The sequence below is a fragment of the Pocillopora damicornis genome, chromosome 8 (assembly GCF_964200805.1).
Source record: "Pocillopora damicornis chromosome 8, jaPocDami1.2, whole genome shotgun sequence".
NCBI lineage: Eukaryota > Metazoa > Cnidaria > Anthozoa > Scleractinia > Pocilloporidae > Pocillopora > Pocillopora damicornis.
The window spans coordinates 20,461,309-20,481,792 of record NC_142677.1 but is presented as its reverse complement, the minus strand read 5'-3'; the positions used below and the strand labels follow the sequence as shown (position 1 = coordinate 20,481,792).

General features: G+C 39.7%; 4 protein-coding genes across 6 annotated transcripts; 2 read left to right on the top strand and 2 right to left on the bottom strand.

Moving 5' to 3' along the window:
• Positions 1–2: 2 nt before the first annotated feature.
• On the bottom strand, positions 3–979 carry LOC149041776 (uncharacterized). Its single transcript, XM_089214747.1, has 2 exons — positions 871–979; positions 3–351 (listed from the first exon to the last, which is right to left on the bottom strand). The coding sequence occupies exons 1-2, from the start codon at positions 949–951 to the stop codon at positions 151–153; spliced, it is 282 nt and encodes a 93-aa protein (XP_089070873.1). The 5' UTR covers positions 952–979; the 3' UTR covers positions 3–150.
• Positions 980–5,832: 4,853 nt separating this feature from the next.
• On the top strand, positions 5,833–8,162 carry LOC149041775 (allatostatin-A receptor-like). The gene is made up of 4 exons (XM_089214744.1): positions 5,833–5,989; positions 6,405–6,669; positions 7,016–7,270; positions 7,820–8,162. The coding sequence occupies exons 1-4, from the start codon at positions 5,883–5,885 to the stop codon at positions 8,072–8,074; spliced, it is 882 nt and encodes a 293-aa protein (XP_089070870.1). The 5' UTR covers positions 5,833–5,882; the 3' UTR covers positions 8,075–8,162.
• A 2,725-nt stretch (positions 8,163–10,887) lies between these two features.
• Positions 10,888–15,993, top strand: LOC113666637 (allatostatin-A receptor). Its single transcript, XM_089214743.1, has 5 exons — positions 10,888–11,077; positions 12,902–13,059; positions 13,484–13,748; positions 14,238–14,492; positions 15,013–15,993. The coding sequence occupies exons 2-5, from the start codon at positions 12,953–12,955 to the stop codon at positions 15,337–15,339; spliced, it is 954 nt and encodes a 317-aa protein (XP_089070869.1). The 5' UTR covers positions 10,888–11,077; positions 12,902–12,952; the 3' UTR covers positions 15,340–15,993.
• Positions 14,924–20,008, bottom strand: LOC113666626 (uncharacterized). 3 transcript variants are annotated; one of them, XR_016189207.1, is made up of 4 exons: positions 19,702–19,988; positions 16,744–18,564; positions 15,998–16,248; positions 14,924–15,280 (listed from the first exon to the last, which is right to left on the bottom strand). XR_016189207.1 is itself a non-coding variant. In XM_089214742.1 (3 exons), the coding sequence occupies exons 1-3, from the start codon at positions 19,711–19,713 to the stop codon at positions 16,048–16,050; spliced, it is 2,034 nt and encodes a 677-aa protein (XP_089070868.1). In that variant the 5' UTR covers positions 19,714–20,008; the 3' UTR covers positions 14,924–16,047. The 3 variants fall into 3 exon arrangements, 1 of the variants encoding a protein (XP_089070868.1); XR_016189208.1 differs by having other exon boundaries at positions 15,190–15,324; XM_089214742.1 differs by having other exon boundaries at positions 14,924–16,248; positions 19,702–20,008.
• Between the last annotated feature and the right edge of the window lie 476 nt (positions 20,009–20,484).

The window sequence follows — 20,484 nt, the reverse complement described above, 5'->3', positions numbered from 1 at the left end:
AACAGCCTAGGAACAACTCCATACCATCCCTGACAATTTACTTTACAAGGTATCGTTGCTCGAACGAACACTTCATAAAATTCACGGAAGCTTCAATCACGTGCGAAACATGTAAGATGATCTCAGACTTAAAAACTTAGTTCTAATGTCTCACGCGGTCATGGGCTCTGACACATTGATGACGTCAGTCATGGTACATCGTGTAAGCGGATCTGGTGTGATGCACTGCTCAGCCAACTCTCTCAGGTACTTGTTCCACATCAGTGCAATTTGTCGCTCTCTTTCAGCAGGATTAGGTGTTTGGTTGATGCAGAGTTCACAGAGGACAACACCAAAGCTGTACACATCCATCTGTTGGGAAGCAAACATGAAGAGTTGTAGATCAATGTCAGTATCTGAGCAACTGCCCGCCTACCCCTCCCCTAACCCAATAAAACATTTGATAAGATAACAAGCTAGGGTTAATGTTGAGTTTGGGGAGGAGTAGGCGCGCAGCTGCTCAGATACTGAAACTGATCCGAATTTGTCTGTTTTTTTTTTCTTTTCAGTTTTATCCAAAACAAATTATTAATTGCAAGAAAAAGATTTCAGGGTTGGGAAAAAATTGTCAAGCTAAATAATTAGTCGACAGGTTTGACGATCTTTGCTACGTGGGTTTCACTAAGCTACTCTTTGACTCAGTCCGGATAAAAAGCGACTGTTATTGTCTGTCTAATAACCTCAAACCGAAAAACTCGGAATAAGAAATCCTAGACACTGATGTTTATGAACGCACTTCTCTATGATATTTTTATATGATAAAACCTGGATAATGGAGAGACTAGACGGGTAAATTTTCCATAATTATTATCAAATTTTTTTTTTTTTTACCTTGGGGCAGTGTCTAGAACTGTTTGCTTCAGGAGCACAGTAAAACGGATTTCCCGGATTCTCTGACATCTTGCTTCCCATGAACTCCGCTGACCCAAAATCGCAGAGTTTCCCGTCAATAAGAAAATTCAAACAAATATGATATGTAGAGGGGGGAAGGGGGAAGGGGGAAGGGGAGAATGGGGGAAGGGGGGAATGGGGGAAGGGGGGAATGGGGGAAGGGAGGAATGGAGGAAGGGGGGAATGGGGGAAGGGGGAAGGGGGGAAGGGAGGAATGGAGGAAGGGGGGAATGGGGGAAGGGGGAAGGGGGAAGGGGGGAAGGGGGAAGGGGGGAATGGGGGAAGGGGGGAAGGGGGGAATGGGGGAAGGGAGGAATGGAGGAAGGGGGGAATGGGGGAAGGGGGAAGGGGGGAAGGGAGGAATGGAGGAAGGGGGGAATGGGGGAAGGGGGAAGGGGAAGGGGGGAAGGGGGGGAAGGGGGGAATGGGGGAAGTGGGGAAGGGGGGAATGGGGGGGGTTGATGTAAGCCCACCTGGAATAAGCCGTGCGACTCCGCACCCGCAATTCATATTTATCATTTAAACATTTTTCGAGGACGAGAATTCTAGGTGTGGAATAGGAGAGAAATGGGAAAATAAGTCGCGTTAGTCCATGAATTACGAATTTCCATCGCTGACATGAAGACATAAGGGATAAGGTTTCATCCTGTTCAAGTTTTCTAGTAAGCGGTCTGCTTACGATGTAATCGCACCCTATTCAGGTTCAAGCATCATTTCGAAATTTTAAAGACTTAGACGTCATAGGATAAATGCTTGGTGACTGAATTTGGTGGGGCCGGAGTGAAAATATTTGGCTTTCACTTCTGACGCACGAACAACCATGCCGCGTCCTCGAGCTAAATATTCCTTATTGGGCCCTTCCTCTTCTAGACACTTCACTAAGAATAACATGGGATTTACCACTGTCATTTTTATGTTCTTTCGCTTCAAAGAAGCACCACAATCAATTTCGAATTATTTCGTCTCAGAGAAGCACGAATTACCCTGACGAGTTCGTATCTTTTTTTAAATAATGGTATTATGTATGTTCGGACGGTGTAGCTATAAGAGAAGTACTCGTGCAAATAAAATTCACAAGAACAGTCATAACTTGGATGTAAACAGTATCAGGTCAGCGGATGAGTTTTTAGAACAGCTCCTCATCATGGCTAAATCAATTTGGTTGTAGAATTGAAATAATAAACATAAAAAACTTTATGTTCGGTTAGTCGCTGAGATTAAATTCTCATATAAAACCTTCACAACTATGTCACCATCTATATCGAGTCTATAGTGCGAGTATCAAACTGCTTTTTGCGAGCGTAGCGCGAGTTAAAATTTTGGTTAGCTAAAACGGAAACGGTAAATACCTTTTTAAAACACGTTTATTTTAAATACAACCGTTTGTGGCTGCGAACTTAAAGAATCACATAACACTGATGATCTACAACGAGGAAACTTACCGTATTCTTCATGTTTGATTCCTTTCAATCTACTGCGAAAGTCGCAATTCAGATTCTTTGAAGAAACAGGCTTGCAACGTGGACATCAACTGATAAAACCCTCACCTAACGTTGCTAACACATCCTTCAACTTGATCGCTCGCTCGTGTGAGAGCTTCACCAGAAAAAACAAGGCAATCACATGGCGATAACAACACTTAAAATCTGGCCAGAGGTCACAATATTTTTACCTTCAAGACCACTTCCTTTAATGTTCATTTTCCACCCACCGATTCCTTCTTTTTAGATTATTCATTGCCACCTAACAAGCGCTTTAGAGTAGTTTATCATGATTTTACTTTTATACAATTTAGATTTTTTCGCACGGGTTCATCAGTTATATGGGACATGATGTTATATCTTGTTCTTTTTCTAAACGAAAGAAAGATTCTGTGACTTGGCAGTTTATTTTCAAATCAATATTTTTTTTCAGTCGCGTTGTGCGTTTCCAGGATATGACTCTGTCTTTAAAATATTACATTTCTTAATGATCTTTATCTTAATGTTCGTAGAAATTGGTTTTAATGAGAGCAAGTGGAACGGAATTGATATCTGGGAATAGAATTTTCATCAAAGTTTGGGTTGCACCTGGATTGAAACACTTAACATTCTCCGCCAACATATTCATGTTTTCTATTTAATATTTACATTCAGGCGGCACAAATAATTAATTTATGATCGAAGCTTGGCACTTTTCTTTCTCTTTTGTTCATTTTAGCAACTTTTTTTGTTTTAAGCTTTTTCACACACACACACACACACACACACTTACAAAAATCACTTTGAATTAAAGATCAAAGCGATGTCTTAGTTGTACATTTTTTTTTGTGAGCACGTCAAACTTCAATTAAACTTCGTTTCCTAGCAATTACTGCCTCAGAATTTTGTGATCGGTTATAAAATCAACGGAACCATGAAAGTCATTGCTCTTTACCTGCGAGTTGACGTTGTGATTCCTGAACAATACTTACTTCAGTTTTGACAATTATGAAAGAACGTTCTCGTAGTTTTTAATTTACGTTTCCTTATCGGGCATATACTACATATCATATTTGTTTGAATTTTCTTAATGACTGGAATCCTCGGCAAATGGAAAATGTTTCTTCAATACGGCCAAGTGTAGCTCAGGCGGAAATCATGAAGGTTTGAGTGTTGGACGTCTTAACTCACTGAAACTTGCTCTAGGTATCGAGCTTAGAGTGTAAACAACGTGCTGAAATAATTGCAGTTACTGAATACGCTGTAGGAGGCCTCTATCTGCGGTGACGATTTTTAAAGCAAACGCACGTGTTGCTGGGAAACGTAAGATCAAGTTCGTGATCGATTCCTTATACTTTATTCATTGAGGAAAGTTTCGTTGATAAATTAGGATGTTTTTGCCCATTGACAGTTTATCCAACAATTTACATAAAGTATGATTGACATTTGATTAGAAAAATGATTATGACATATTCTATTTTTCTACCGGAAATTCTCAGAAGTTGCAATGTACCAACCTGAGCTTAGAAAAAAGTACGTTTGATTGTTTTGATCATGCTTCTTCATACTATTGTTTTCTGAACGTAAATCAGAAAAGACCACTTCTGTATTCAGTTCGTCTTTTGAATTTCTCTAAATCGAATATTCAAGTTATAAAATTGCGATCTGAGTCATATACTATACAGAGTAACCGGCCAAGTGGCGCGAGAGTCATCTCGCCTGAAGTCATGTCGCCCGAAATTTTAATAATGTCGCCCGAAGAAACAAATACTAAAAAGATCAGAATTTCAGACTGTTAATAGGCAATAACATTGAGAAATTTTTATCACTAAAGCGCTCTTTGTTTCCGACAACACCATGAAGAGTCTTAAAGTGCTGTTCGTTCCTAACAACAAAGGGAAACGTTGTTTGTTTCCAACAACAAAATGAAGCGTTGTTCGTTTGGTAGGTACTCGTTTCTTACTCAAGGACATTTCGCAAGCTTGGGAAACTCTTTCTTGTTTCTTAAAATGCCATGAAGACTTTGACCACGCAGAAATCGATTGTATGACTCTAAAAGCGTTGTTCGTTTCTAACAACAGAGGGAAGTGTTGTTCGTTTCTATAACAACAAATGCATGGATGCAGTGTAACATACAAGTAAAGTTCTGTTGTGTCTATTTGTGACTTTCTTAACAGTAACAGATGAAAACACCTGGTAAACGAATGTCGATTGTCACGTTCGATAAGCCGGTAAAAGATAAAGCGAGTAACATACAAATAAAATTAACTTGTTGCCTTGCGTAAGGTAAGTGTGACATTTTTAAGATAACAGTCTATTGTTTATGCTTGTGACTTTTTTCATAGTAGTAGTCTGATAGCATCATTCCCCTTAGGATCAGAATAGGCAAAAATTATGTAGTTGTGCTCTCTTTCCTCTGGCGGTCGCATGTATATTTTGATCCGATCAAAGTATACACGAAAAGGGTAAATCTAGCTACAAAACGAATACAAACTGATCAAAATGAGCATTCCTCCTTGCATTGAGTGTGATGATGAAGTTAGACCACGTCAACAAGCCCTACAGTGCGATGATTACGTATATACGGTCGATCATATGGCCTTTCTGACCATATGATCGATTTCTGTGTAGTCAAAGTCTTCATGGCTTTGTTAGAAACCAAGAAAAAGTTTCTCAAGCTTACGAAATGTCCGTGAGTAAGAAACGAGTACGTACCAAACGAACAACGCTTCATTTTTTTGTTTGAAACGGAGAACGCTTCCCTTTTGTTGTTAGAAACGAACCACGCTTTTAGAATCGTTACTCAAACATATTTAAATTTCGATCATACGATCGATTTCTGCGTAGTCAAAGTCTTCATGGTATTGTAAGAAACCAACAAAGAGTTTCCTAAGCTTACGAAACGTCCGTGAGTAAGAAACGATTAAACGAACAACGCTGCATTTTGTTGTTGGGAATGAACAACGTTTCCCTTTGTTGTTAGGAACGAACAACGCTTTAAGAATGTCTTGGTGTTGTCGGAAACAAAGCGCGCTTTATTGATAAAAATTTCTCAACGTTATTGCCTATTAACAGTCTGAAATTCTGATCTTTTTAGTATTTGTTCCTTCGGGCGACTTGACTTTTTTTTTCAGGCGACATGACTTCGGGCGAGATGACTCTCGGGCGACTTGACTGTAAACCACTATACAGAGGACTCGAATCTATTATTGGTGGTCGTCTGAACTTTCCTGTTCCCGACGGAGATAGGGAAAATAAATTGTAGGGACAGACATACAGTAACAAGGAGTTTATGAAGATTTGTATACCATGAATTTCTAATTGAACATACCAGTCTTTATCAGGAAATTAAATGAAAGGGGGTCCATAAGATTTTAGGTTTCTGAGTAAACCCTATTCATGGTGGCGCACAAAAAAGTATTGGTAACTTTTTTTTTTCAGTTTTCAGACACAGTAACCTCTGTAGCTCAATAGTATTGCCAACCTTCCGTCATGTCATCTGATGTTGCCTTGACAACCGCACTGACCATACTCATTATTGTGGACATCAGTGGGAACTGTTTGGTCTGTTGGGTCGTCAAGAGAAATCGAAATATGAGGCATGTTGTATCTGTTATAGAATACTCAGCCGTGTGTCCCTTAGTTATAGGCTTAATTTCGTCTCCAAGGTCCTCATAGTAATTGCATGCAGGAAGACAGAGGGCTTGGGAATGAGGTTACGTAATACTCAATTGCGTTTCCAGCTCGATATAAGCGTAAAGGCATGCGCAGTGAGAATTTATCATAAATGCCTTTCACATGGGAAATCACGAGGCAGAAATGAGGATCCTTCTGCTTTTGACGAATAAAGAAATCTACTTTTCGCAGTAAATATGCTCTTTTATTCTCCTGAATTTACCGCCTATTCGTGTGAAAGCAAATCCTCATTTTCCTTTTCTTTTTGCATCTTACTTCTTTGAAGCTTTGCTGGTATTGTTTGAACAATATTGTTTGAATATCATATTCATTCTATAGGACTCCGTTTAATTGGCTGCTTGTCAACCTAGCTTTAGCAGACATTACGTTCGCGTTGTTCCAAGTACCGAATCACATTTTAACGTTCACCCCCCCTGACGGGACCATTGGCTCAGCTTTATGCAAAGTGCTCACCGCTGGTAATGTGGCCTGGGTTGGGGCGGCGGCTGGATCCATTACTCTGGTCGTAATAGCATTTGAACGTTACTATACCGTCAGGTGTCCTGTTAGTGGCAAAGGAAAACTTACCAAGAATACAGTGAAGGTGACAGAATAGAAATGTGATCACAATATAATGGTACTAGACTCGTGCTCAAAAGTTTACAGCTTTACATCGGTATTACTGTGCTGACAAGAAGAATTTGATATCTTAACCCTTAGCAATCAAAAGCCTCTTCTGATCATTTCCTTTATTCTCATGACCTTGATGCTGGATTCAGCGTTGATATTGTAAAGAGAAATTACATGCTAGACACCGTAGGGGTTAAAGAGCTCAATGTATAGGGTCATTGTAATGAGTCTTCTGTCTAAAAAAGATTGCACTGCAAATCCTATAGTACTAGTCAGGAATAAAAAACGTGTTGTTGATACAATATCTTTTGATATCTCAGGTTATCATTCCTGCTTGTTGGATCTTTGCAGCGGCAGCCAACATACCTCTTTTCTTAGTTACAAAATATGATGAGAAAACAGGAGACTGTCAGTGGAACTGGCCTGAAGACTGGATGGGTGCGGCGAATGAGACCTCATGGCTTGTGCTGTTGGCCTGTATTCCTTTGACACTGATGATCGGCTTATACTCGAGGGTCGTCTATGAATTGTGGTTTAAGCCTCGTGATGGTCCTGAAGTCGTTTGTAGGTACAAGGTAATGATGACTTAAGACAGTTCATCTCGTATCACAGAAAAAGATGAATAGCTCAGCTAACTCGGTCAAGCGGGTGGAAAGTAATCAGCGAAAAAAAAGTGAAAGAAGATCTTTCTCTGTGTTTTCTTGGGTCGACTTATTTTCTTTGCGTATTTCTTTTCATTCTTGCGTCGTACGAAGCTAAGAAAGAGGGGAGGGTCTTAGACTAGGTATAAAACAACTTCGTTCATAGATCCGTACCAATGACGCTCTAATAAAATGCGATTGAGATATCATTCCTTCGCCTACATGATATCTGAACGGTCCTACCGAGAATTCTGACGTCACCGATTGAGCTTCAACTCGCTCACCCAGCTTTCCCAATATCTCACGCAGACAACATAACAAGATATTTTACGCGTTCCTGTGGATTTTGCTATTATGCAGTGGTGGGTTTCACACTTAGGAATAATATGACCTATCGATAAGGCTCAGAATTATTAAACCAACTTAGTGAGGAGCTGTTAACCGAGTGGTTCATTCTATTGTACCCACACTCTTCTTTTTCAGGGAATACTGAGAGTGCGCAAACGAGTCACATTGATTGTAATCACTGTCAGTGTTATCTTTGGAATCTGTTGGATCACAGGCCTTCTTATTTCCGTCTTGAGTTACTATGACATTCTTGTGTTTGGTTCGGCTTCTCACGCCGTTTCTGACACTATGTTTATGGTTAATTCTTGTGTCAATCCTTTCGTGTACGCGCTGCTCAACGAACGTTTCAGACAGAAGATCAAGGCAATGTTACACTGCACGTGCAAATAAAAAAGATACTCCCCTGCAACACACGAGCCAGCAACGATAATCCATCATAAGCACCAACTAAATACCAAGTGAAAATCAAAACAATTCAGAGGAATTCACCATATTAACAGTGCATATTTTGAAATATTTTTAATCTAGAGCAACCCGACCCACTTCCCACTAATTAGATCCTCTCTAGAAAATAACCGCGTGGTGTTTAGATCAGTCCTACGATGTACTTAGAAATATTAAGTTTGTAAGATGTCTTAGATAAGTGTCGAAGTTTTGCCGATAAAGGCTGATTGCCCAAAGTCCTAAACATGATCCAGGTCTATAGGTGGATGGGTCGAAGCTCGCCACACAACCATTACATGAAATCATTGTCCATATAGGAGAGGATGAACCAAGAGAGACCGTCCTCTTCTTTTAAAATATGCGTAACTCCCTTAGCAAGAAAAACTTAACATTACATTTTAGGGTATGGGTTCTTGTTCGGATAATCAGTTGCACGGAATGATGTACATACTGAAGCGCAAAGTTAGGCGCCTCATTCTCCCTTGCTCATGTATTTATAGTTTTATTAAAGTGGCACTTAAACTTGTTTCTTTTGCTTAATATTTGATTTTTGAGAAGAAATAACAACGATAAGAAATATTCATCGTTAACTTTATCATTATGAAGTATCGATATTTCTAGAAACAGCATAGGAACAACTCCATACCATCCCTGACAAATAGTGGCAAACGTGATTTCGCGATCAAAGAGGAGTCTGTTATGAGGTGATTGAATTATTTCGTGGATTTCTTTCACTGCCACTTTTGTTCCTCGAAAATTCCCTTCAAGGACTCTTCCCCACGCGCCAGCACCAAGAACCTTATCGGAGAGTTTGATTTCTTCTCCTGTGATGATCCATGGTTGATCTCCACGGAATGTCAGTAGTTTGACGCGCTCTATCAATTTCATGTTCTAAGACATGGTTGCGTCTTTGGTATGTTTCAACATCAGCTTGAGCGCGTTGCAAACGTTCTTCACACGCACGTTTCTCGTCACGTAACGCATCATACGCATTTCGTTGTGTTCTGCGCTCGTCCTGCCATTGCTTCTCGAGTTTATCCAGTCGATCAGACGTGCGACTTCGCTCCCGCAATTCATATTTATCATTAAACATTTTCCAAGAACGAGAATTCTATAGGTGTGGAATAAGAAAGAAACGGGAAAATAAGTCGCGTTAGTCTATGAATTAAGAATTTCCATTGCTGACTTGAAGACATAAGGAAAAAGGTTTCATCATGTTCAAGTTTTCTAGTGAGCGGTCTGCTTACGATGTAATCGCATCCTATTTAGGTTCAAGCATCATTTCGAAATTTTAAAGACTTAGACGTCATAGGATAAATGCTTGGTGACTGAATTTGGTGGGGCCGGAGGGAAAATATTTGGCTTTCACTTCTGACGCACGAACAACCGTGCCGCTTCCTCGAGCTAAATATTCCTTGTTGGGCCCTTCCTCTTCTAGACACTTCACTGAGAATAACATGGGATTTACCACAGTCATTTTTATGTTCTTTCGTTTCAAAGAAGCACCACAATCAATTTTGAATTATTTCGTCTCAGAGAAGCACGAATTACCCTGACAAGTTCGTATCTTTTTTTTAATAATGGTACTATGTATGTTCGGACGGTGTAGCCATAAGAGAAGTACTCGTGCAAATAAAATTCACACGAACAGTTATAACTTAGATGCAAACAGTATTAGCTACTGGTTGGCGGATGAGTTTTTAGAACAGCTCCTCGTCATGGCTAAATCAATTTGGTTGTAGAATTGAAATAACAAAAATAAAAAACTTTATGTTCGGTTAGTCGCTGAGATTAAATTCTCATATAAAACCTTCACAACTATGTCACCATCTATACCGAGTCTATAGTGCGAGTATCAAACTGCTTTTTGCGAGCGTAGCGCGAGTTAAATTTTGGTTAGCTAAAACGGAAACGGTAAATACCTTTTTAAAACACGTTCATTTTAAATACAACCGTTTGTGGCTGCAAACTTAAAGAATCACATAACACTGAGGATCTACAACGAGGAAACTTACCGTATTCTTCATGTTTGATTCCTTTCAATCTACTGCGAAAGTCGCAATTCAGATTCTTTGAAGAAACAGGCTTGCAACGTGGACATCAACTGATAAAACCCTCACCTAACGTTGCTAACACATCCTTCAACTTGATTGCTCGCTCGTGTGAGAGCTTCACCAGAAAAAACAAGGCAATCACATGGCGATAACAACACTTAAAATCTGGCCAGAGGTCACAATATTTTTACCTTCAAGACCACTTCCTTTAATGTTCATTTTCCACCCACTAAAAGAGATGTTTTTGATTAACAAAATGCTGGAGGGTGAAGCTATCTACAATTTGTATTTTTTTCTTCCCTGTGCAAACCAAATATGTAACCACTGGTTTGGGTTTGATTGTAAACGTGTTTCTTTTCCGTTCATATCATCCTCGTGACTCTTTCCAGCAATTTTTCTGAGGTGATTTACGAAACTTCCCCAAAGCCGAATGCGCCGACGAATACGCCCTCTCAGCGCTCAGTCCCAATACACAAACAGTGACCTTAATCCTCGTGAACAGTGGAACAGTAAAACTCCTTCGAGACAGAAAAAAACTGCCCATCCTGTAGACCCTTGAAAGGTCTGGGTATGAGATCATCGAGAGCCTTATGAGGGGGGAAGGCATCAAGTAAAGTGACAGGACCAAAATCCCCCAACCTCCCTCCCCCCACAGCTAGGCGGTAAATTAAGACTGGTGCCTTAGTCTCTCGCGTTTTTATTGGATGAGTGCCCTGGCTCCAACAACTTCTTAACTTTGCTCGAGGGTTCACTGTGTCACTTACAGGTACACTTCATCTGTCCAGTGTGAACATACCTAATTCTATTTTGGAATGAAAATTGTTTTCCTTGAAGACAGGGATGAAGTAAGATTCGAACAACCGTGGGTTGCAGTTTCAACGTAGAGACAATTCAGGTTTGTAAGTCATTAGATGCTATAAATTTGTTTTTCGGGTAGCTTGATTTGTAGGTTTTCAAAAGGAAATCCTTAAATTTGTGCCAAAGTCTGGCAAGGTATCTTGCGCACAAAATCGGTTCATTATTTTAGATTATCCATTGCCACCTAACAAGCGCTTTGGAATAGTTTATCAGGATTTTACTTTTATACAATTTAGACTTTTTCGCACGGGTTCATCAGATATATGGGACATGATGTTATATTCTGTATTTTTTTTAAACGAAAGAAAGATTCTGTGACTTGGCAGTTTATTTTCAAATCAATATTTTTTTTCAGTTGCGTTGTGCGTTTCCAGGATATGACTCTGTCTTTAAAATATTACATTTCTTAATGATCTTTATCTTAATGTTCGTAGAAATTGGTTTTTATGAGAGCAAGTGGAACGGAATTGATATCTGGGAATAGAATTTTCATCAACGTTTGGGTTGTACCTGGATTGAAACATTTAACAATCTCTGCCAACTTATTAATGTTCTTTATTTAATATTTACATTCAGGCGGCACAAATAATTAATTTATGATCGAAGCTTGGCACCTTTCTTTCTCTTTTGTTCATTTTATCATTTAACTTTTTTTGTTTTAAGCTTTTTCACACACACACACACACACACTTACAAAAATTACTTTGAATTAAAGATCAAAGCGATGTCTTAGTTGTACATTAATTTTTTTTGTGAGCACTTCAAACTTCAATTAAACTTCGTTTCCTAACAATTACTGCCTCAGAATTTTGTACGTGATCGGTTGTAAAATCCACGGCACCCCATGAAAGTCATTGCTCTTTACCTGCGAGTTGACGTTGTGATTCCTGAACGATACTTACTTCAGTTTTGACAATTATGAAAGAAAAACGTTCTCGTAGTTTTTAATTTACGTTTCCTTATCGGGCATATAGTACATATCTTATTCTTTTGAATTTTCTTCTTGACTGGAATCATCGGCAAATGGAAAATGTTTCTTCAATACGGCCAAGTGTAGCTTAGGCGGAAATCATGAAGGTTTGAGTATTGGACGTCTTAACTCACTGAAACTTGCTCTAAGTATCGAGCTTAGAGTGCACACAACGTGCTGAAATAATTGCAGTTACTGAATGCGCTGTAGGAGGCCTCTATCTGCGGTGACGATTTTTAAAGCAAACGCACGTGTTGCTGGGAAACGTAAGATCAAGTTCGTGATCGAATCCTTATTCTTTATTCATTGAGGAAAGTTTCGTTGATAAATTAAGGTGTTGTTGCCTATTGACAGTTTATCCAACAATTTATGTAAAGTATGATTGACATTTGATTAGAAAATGATTATGACATATTCTATTTTTCTACCGGAAATTCTCAGAAGTTGCAATGCACCAACCTGAGCTTAGAAAAAAGTAAATTTTGATTGTTTTGATCATGCTGTTTCATACTATTGTTTTCTGAACGTAAGTCACAAAAGACCACGTCTGTATTCAGTTCGTCTTTTGAATTTATCTAAATCGGATATTCAAGTTATAAAATTGCGATTAAAATCAAGATCTGAGTCATATACTATACAGAGGACTCAAATCTATTATTGGTGGTCGTCCGAACTTTTCTGTTCCCGAAGGAGACAGGGAAAATAAATTGTAGGAACAGACATATACAGTAACAAGGAATTTATTAAGATGTGTATACCATGAATTTCTGATTGAAAAAACCAGTTTTCGTCAGGAAATTATATGAAAGGGGGTTAATAAGATTTTAGGTTTCTTAGTAAACTCTATTCATGGTTGCGTACAAAAAAATATTTGTAACTTTTTTTTTTCAGTTTTCAGACACAGTAACCTCTGTAGCTCAATAGTATTGCCAACCTTCCGTCATGTCATCTGATGTTGCTTTTAAAACCGCACTGGCCATACTCATTATTGTGGACATCAGTGGTAACTGTTTGGTCTGTTGGGTCGTCAAGAGAAACCGAGATATGAGGCATGTTGTATCTGTTAAAGAATACTCAGCCGTGTGTACCTTAGTTATGGGCTTAATTTCGTCTCCAAGGTCCTCATAGTAATGGCATGCAGGAAGATAGAGGGCTTGGGAACGAGGTCACGTAATGCTCAATTGCGTTTCCAGCTCGATGTAAGCATAAAGGCATGCGCAGTGAGAAGTTATCATAAGTGCCTTTCACATGGGAAATCACCAGGCAGAAATAAGCATGCGGGGATCCTTATGCTTTTGACGAATAATGAAATCTACCTTTCGCAGTTAATATGCTCTTTTATTCTCCTGAATTTACCGTCTATTCGTGTGAAAGCAAATCCTCATTTTCCTTTTCTTTTTTGCATCTTACTTCTTTGAAGCTTTGCTGGTATTGTTTGAATAATATTGTTTGAATATCATTTTCATTCTATAGGACTCCGTTTAATTGGCTGCTTGTCAACCTAGCTATAGCAGACATCACGTTCGCGGTTTTCCAAGTTCCGAATCGTATTTTAACGTTCACCCACCCTGATGGGACCATTGGCTCAGCTTTATGCAAAGCGCTCACCGCTGGTAATGTGGCCTGGGTCGGGGCGGCGGCTGGAACCATTACTCTGGTCGTAATAGCATTTGAACGTTACTATACCGTCAGGTGTCCTGTTAGTGGCAAAGGAAAACTTACCAAGAATACATTGAAGGTGACAGAATGGAAATGTGATCACAATATAAGGGTACTAAAATCAAGCTCAGAAGTTTACAGTTTATGAGTATGGGCGCCCCCTTCAGAGAAAGAAATGCCAATGAACCGGCAAGAAGCAAAAGTGTAGCACACTCAGAATCGGCCATTAATAACCACGTAACATTAGTATGCTCATTTTCTACACTATTCTGTATTCAGATTCCAAGATGCTGACAAGAATAATTTGAGACCCTGACCCTAAGCAATCAAAAGCGTCTTCTGATCATTTCCTTTATTCTCATGACCTTGATGTTGGATTCAGGGCTGACATTGTAAAGAGAAATTAAATGCTAGACACTTATAAGGGTTGAAGGGTTCAATGTATAGAGCCATTGTAATGGGTCTTTTGTCTAAAAAAGAATTGCACCGCAATTTTAAAAGTTTCTCCTTATAGCACTGGTTAGGAATAGAAAACGTTTTGTTGATTCAACATCTTTTGATATCTCAGGTTATCATTCCTGCTTGTTGGATCTTTGCAGTGGCAGCCAACCTACCAACTTTCTTGGTTACAAAATTTGATGAGAAAACGAGAAACTGTCGGTTGAATTTGCCTAAAGACTGGATGAATGCGGCGAATAACATCTCATGGCTTGTGCTGTTGGCCTGTATTCCTTTTGCACTGATGATCGGCTTATACTCGAGGGTCGTTTATGAATTGTGGTTTAAGCCACGTGATGACCTTGAAGTCGTTTGTAGGCACAAGGTAATAATGATTTAAGACAGTTCATCTCGCATCACAGAAAAAGATAAATAGCTCAGCTAACTCGGTCACGCGGGTGGAAAGTAATCAGCGAAGAAACGGTGAAAGATCATCGTTGGCTGCGTTTTCTTGGGTCGACTCATTTTCTTTGCGTATTTCTTTTCATCCTTGCGTCGTGCGATGCTAAGAAAGAGGAGAGGGTCTTGGACTGGGTATAAAACAACTTCATTCACAGGTCCGCATCAATGACGCTCTAACAAAAAGGGGTTGAGATATTATTCCTTCGCCTACATGATATCTGCACGGTCCTACCGAGAATTCTGACGTTACCGTTTGAGCTTCGACTCGCAGAAAATAACATGGTGCTTTACGCGTTCGTAGGGATTTTGTTATTATGCAGTGGTGGGTTAAACACTTAAGAATAACTTAGCATATTTGTAAGGCTTATAATTCATAAAACAACTTAGTGGGGAGCTGTTAACCGAGTGGTTCATTCTATTCTGACTACACTCTTCTTTTTCAGGGAATACTGAGAGTGCGCAAACGAGTCACATTGAGTGTAATCACTGTTAGTGTTATCTTTGGAGTCTGTTGGATCACAGGCCTTCTTATTTACGTCTTGATTCACTATAACATTCTTGTGTTTGGTTCAGCTTCCAACGTCGTTTCTGACATTATGTTTATGGTTAATTCTTCTGCCAATCCTTTCGTGTACGCGCTGCTCAACGAACGTTTCAGGCAGAAGATCAAGGCAATGTTACACTGCACGTGCAAATCAAAAAGATACTCCCCTGCAACACACGAGCCAGCAACGATAATCCATCAAAATAACCAACTAAATACCAAGTGAAAATCAAAACAATTCAGAGGAATTCACCATATTAACAGTGCATATTTTGAAATATTTTTAATCTAGAGCAACCCGACCCACTTCCCACTAATTAGATCCTCTGTAGAAAATAACCGCGTGGTGTTTAGATCAGTCCTACGATGTACTTAGAAATATTAAGTTTGTAAGATGTCTTAGATAAGTGTCGACGTTTTGCCGATAAAGGCTGATTGCCCAAAGTATTAAACATGATCCAGAACTGACAGTAATTTTTTCAGTAAGGTCTGTAGGTGGATGGGCCAAAGCTCGCCACACAACCATTACATTATCCATATAGGAGAGGATGAACCAAGAGGGACCGTTCTCTTTTTTTATCATATGCGTACCTCCTTTAGCTAGAAAAATTTAAACACTACATTTTAAGGTATGGGTTCCTGTTCGGATAATCAGTTGCACGGAATGTTATATTTAAGTGGCACTTAAACTTGTTTCTTTTGCTTAATATTTGATTTTTGAGTGGAAGTAACAACGATAAGAAATATTCATCGTCAACTTTATCATTATGAAGTATCGATATTTCTAGAAACAGCAAAGGAACAACTCCATACCATCCCTGACAATTTACTTTACAAGGTATAGTTGCTCGAACAAAAATAAAATTCACGGAAGCTTCAATCACCTGTGAAACATGTAAGATGATCTCGGACTTAAAAACTTAGTTCTGATGTCTCACGCGGTCATGGGCTCTAACACATTGATGACGTCAGTCATGGTACATCGTGTAAGCGGATCTGGTGTGATGCACTGCTCAGCCAACTCTCTCAGGTCCTTGTTCCACATCAGTGCAATTTGTCGCTCTCTTTCAGCAGGATTAGGTGTTTGGTTGATGCAGAGTTCACAGAGGAGAACACCAAAGCTGTACACATCCATCTGTTGGGAAGCAAACATGAAGAGTTGTAGATCAATGTCAGTATCTGAGCAACTGCCCGCCTACCCCTCCCCTAACCCAATAAAACATTTGATAAGATAACAAGCTGGGGTTAATGTTGAGTTTGGGGAGGAGTAGGTGCGCAGCTGCTCAGATACTGAAACTGATCCGATTTTGTCTGTTTTTTTTTCTTTGCAGTTTTATCCAAAACAAATTATTAATTGCAAGAAAAAGATTTCAGGGTTGGGAAAAAATTGTCAAGCCAAATAATTAGTCGACAGGTTTGACGATCTTTGCTACGTGGGTTTCGCTAAGCTACTCTTTGACTCAGTCCGGATAAAAAGCGACCGTTATTCAAACCGAAAAACTCGGAATAAGAAATCCTAGACACTGATGTTTATGAACGCACTTCTCTATGATATTTTTTATATGATAAAACCTGGATAATGGAGAGACTAGACGGGTAAATTTTCCATAATTGTTATCACATTTTTTACCTTGGGGCAGTGTCTAGAACTGTTTGCTTCAGGAGCACAGTAAAACGGATTTCCCGGATTCTCTGACATCTTGCTTCCCATGAACTCCGCTGACCCAAAATCGCAGAGTTTCCCGCGCCACTTGTCACCTTGGCGCCAAACCATGACATTCCCGCTGTTTACGTCACGATGCAGTATGGGATTGGGTCGAAAGCAGTGAAGGTAGTTCAGACCATAAGCGACATCAAGCGCCAGTATCCTGATGTATCTGTTGCCTAAGGTTTTCTCATCTTTAACAAGTTGAGACAAGGACATGTCCATGAGTTCCGCCACTAAGAGGGGTTTGCTGGTACGGTAATCAGCCACAGCTAAGAACTGTAAAATACATGGATGTCTCACTAAAGTGGCAAACGTGATTTCGCGATCAAAGAGGAGTCTGTTATGAGGTGATTGAATTATTTCGTGGATTTCTTTCACTGCCACTTTTGTTCCTCGAAAATTCCCTTCAAGGACTCTTCCCCACGCGCCTGTACCAAGAACCTTATCGGAGAGTTTGATTTCTTCTCTTGTGATGATCCATGGTTGATCTCCACGGAATATGTCAGTAGTTTGACGCGCTCTATCAATTTCACGTTCTAAGACACGGTTACGTCTTTGATATGTTTCAACATCTGCTTGAGCGCGCTGCAAACGTTCTTCACACGCACGTTTCTCGTCACGTAACGCATCATACGCATTTCGTTGTGTTCTGCGCTCGTCCTGCCATTGCTTCTCGAGTCTATCCAATCGGTCAGACGTCCCTTTTCTCGAGTTTTCTAACGTTTCCAAAGTCCTGTCCTTCTCCAAAAGCAAATTATCTTTGCGTTTAAGTTGATCTCGGAGTTCAATACTCTCATCTCGAGCTTGCTGCATTGCCTGGTCCTTCTCTTTTAGTCTTATCTCTAACTGGTCGAGATATGCCAAGCCTCTTTCCTTCTCTCTGTTTAATCGATCGACTGAAAACTTTCGTTCAAGACTGATCTTATCGCAATGTTTTTTCTCTTGTTGAATAGTTTCCTTTTCACGCTTTAAAGAGTTTATCTCGCGTTCTCTCTCTCTTAGAGTGCTAAGATTTTCCTGCAGTTGTAGCTTATAGCGTTCATTTTCTCTCTTGAGGGACTCAAACTCAACTTTAACATCTAAGTCAGCATTGAATGCTTCTCTGGAATGATGGCCGTTTTTCGTTTGCTTATCCAAATTTTCCATTGTACTCTGCATTTCTTTCACAATCTCCTCTTGTTCGGCTTGCTGTTTCTGTAACAGCTCAACTCGATCATTCGCTTCATTTAGTAATCGTTCTTTTTCTCTTAGCTCTGACTCTTTTTCGTCTATTCGTTGAATAAATGTTAGCATTTTCTCTTGAAAAGACTGGATAACAAATTCCTTGCCTTCAATGACCTGCTCCTTTTCCTCAATGCGCTCCAAGTGACGTTCTCGTTCAACAGTCAAACGGTCAAGAATTTCCTTTCCTTTTGAAAGAATTTCATCTTTTCCATGCAGTTCTATCAATAAATGTTTAATCTTTGCTTTCATGGCCTTCTTTTTACGGGGAATGTGCTCTTCAAGGTATGTTTCGGAAAGTTCTTGATCAGCTTTGCTCTCCGTTTTCAAATTATCTCGCTTTTTCTCTTTCTTTGGTCTGGCTTTGGCCTTAAAATTGTCACGTGCTGGGATTTCTTTATTAGATACCGCGTTTTCGTCATCCTCGTTTCCAACAACTTGGAAAGTTCTCTCGACATCTGAAGAGTCCTGTGAGCTGAATTCTGGGATGACTTCTCCCATTTGTTCAAGTTCTTTTATGCTCTTAAAGATAAAGTTTTTGTAAGAGCATGTAACACTTATCTGAACTCACTGAAATCTTAAACATCCACCAACCGTTATCAAAATTAAGGTTCCGTTCACGCAATCTTATGAAAGACCCTCTTGAAAGCAAGGACGTTTTTGAGGCCTGGGGGGGGGGAGGGGGAAAGGGGGGGGGGAATGTGGGGGGGTTGATGTAAGCCCACCTGGAATCAGCCGTGCGACTCCGCACCCGCAATTCATATTTATCATTTAAACATTTTTCGAGGACGAGAATTCTAGGTGTGGAATAAGAGAGAAATGGGAAAATAAGTCGCGTTAGTCTATGAATTACGAATTTCCATCGCTGACTTGAAGACATAAGGGATAAGGTTTCATCGTGTTCAAGTTTTCCAGTAAGCGGTCTGCTTACGATGTAATCGCATCCTATTCAGGTTCAAGCATCATTTCGAAATTTTAAAGGCTTAGACGTCAGAGGATAAATGCTTAATGACTGAATTTGATGGGGCTGAAGACAAAACAATTGGCTTTCTGTAATGAAGCACGAACAACCATGCCGCGCCCTCGAGCTAAATATTCCTTGTTGGGCCCTCCCACTTCTCGACACTTCACTAATAATAACGTAGTTTTTACCACAGTCAATTTTGCATTCTTTCGTTTCAAAGAAGCACCAATTATCTTAACAAGTTCATGCTATATTTGATCCCTTCTTTTCAGACAGTGGTATGATGTATCTTCGGACGGTGTAGTTATAAGAGAAGTATTCGTGCAAGTAAAAATTCCCAAGAACAGTTCTAACTTAGATGTAAACAGTATTAGCTAGCCACTGGTCAGCGGATGAGTTTTTAAAACAGTTCCTCGTCAAGGCTAAATTAATTTCGATGCAGAATTGAAGTAATAAACATAAAATTTCATGTTCGGTTAGTCGCTGAGGTTCAGTTCCCTAGTAAACCCTTCACAACTCTGTCACCATCTACAACGAGTCCATCGTACGAGCATCAAACTGCTTTTCGTGAGCGTAGAAACGGTAAAGCGGAAACGGTAAAGACCTCTTTCAAACACGTTTATCAAATACAACCGTTAGTGGCTGCAAACTTAAAGAATCATATGACACTGAGGATCTAAAACGAGGAAACTTACCGTATTCCCCATGTCTGATTCCTTTCAATCTACTACGGAAGTCGAAATTGAAATTATTTGAAGACACAGGTTTGTAACGTGGAAAGCAACTAACAGAACCCTCACTTGACGTTGCTAACGCATCCTTTAACTTTATCATTCGCTCGTGTGAGAGATTTATCAAAAGTTATCTTTACAACTTGTCGAGATGCACATCAACTGACTTAGAACCGAGGTGCGAACGTTTAGGGAAAGTTCACTTCAGTCGCTTATTGTTAAACCTTTGAGAAGTGTTTCAAATGCTAATTATTATTGGCATTGCTTTGTCAAACTGCATGGTTAACTTGTCATGGACAAAAGACCTGCTCAAGTTTAAATTATGCATATCGCGCTCAAAATACACGCAACGTAATCGTTAAGAAAACAAGGCAATCACATGACGATGACAACACTTAAAATCTGGCCAGAGGTCACAATATTTTTACCTTCAAGACCACTTCCTTTGATGTCATGGCCTTCATTTTCCACCCACTTTCCACTTTTCTCTATTCTTGTGAAATACAAAAATAGTCACTCAAATCGGCATTTTCAACCACAAAGTAGTTCAATAGGTCTTGGATTGAAATGCGGCCAGGTTTTTCAAGTATTCGCGTCACCATTTTCGCAAACCACCCCACATAATGGTAGCCATTACTTAAGGCTACATAGTCTGCATACGCACCTGTTGGATCCGAAACGAAGCGTGATCAAGTAAAATCACACCGATATTTCTTTGGCTTTTCTATGACGCATGAGTTCATGATG

Excerpts from the sequence above, each read along its gene's own strand:
- LOC149041776 (XM_089214747.1), bottom strand. The coding sequence starts at position 951 with ATGGGAAGCAAGATGTCAGAGAATCCGGGAAATCCGTTTTACTGTGCT. Across the intron at positions 352-870 it reads GTTCTAGACACTGCCCCAAG|ATGGATGTGTACAGCTTTGG; the intron begins GTAAAAAAAAAA and ends GCTTCCCAACAG.
- LOC113666626 (XM_089214742.1), bottom strand. Across the intron at positions 16,249-16,743 it reads GTTCTAGACACTGCCCCAAG|ATGGATGTGTACAGCTTTGG; the intron begins GTAAAAAATGTG and ends GCTTCCCAACAG.
- LOC149041775 (XM_089214744.1), top strand. The coding sequence starts at position 5,883 with ATGTCATCTGATGTTGCCTTGACAACCGCACTGACCATACTCATTATT. Across the intron at positions 6,670-7,015 it reads TTACCAAGAATACAGTGAAG|GTTATCATTCCTGCTTGTTG; the intron begins GTGACAGAATAG and ends TTGATATCTCAG. Across the intron at positions 7,271-7,819 it reads AAGTCGTTTGTAGGTACAAG|GGAATACTGAGAGTGCGCAA; the intron begins GTAATGATGACT and ends CTTCTTTTTCAG.
- LOC113666637 (XM_089214743.1), top strand. The coding sequence starts at position 12,953 with ATGTCATCTGATGTTGCTTTTAAAACCGCACTGGCCATACTCATTATT. Across the intron at positions 13,060-13,483 it reads AAGAGAAACCGAGATATGAG|GACTCCGTTTAATTGGCTGC; the intron begins GCATGTTGTATC and ends TTCATTCTATAG. Across the intron at positions 14,493-15,012 it reads AAGTCGTTTGTAGGCACAAG|GGAATACTGAGAGTGCGCAA; the intron begins GTAATAATGATT and ends CTTCTTTTTCAG.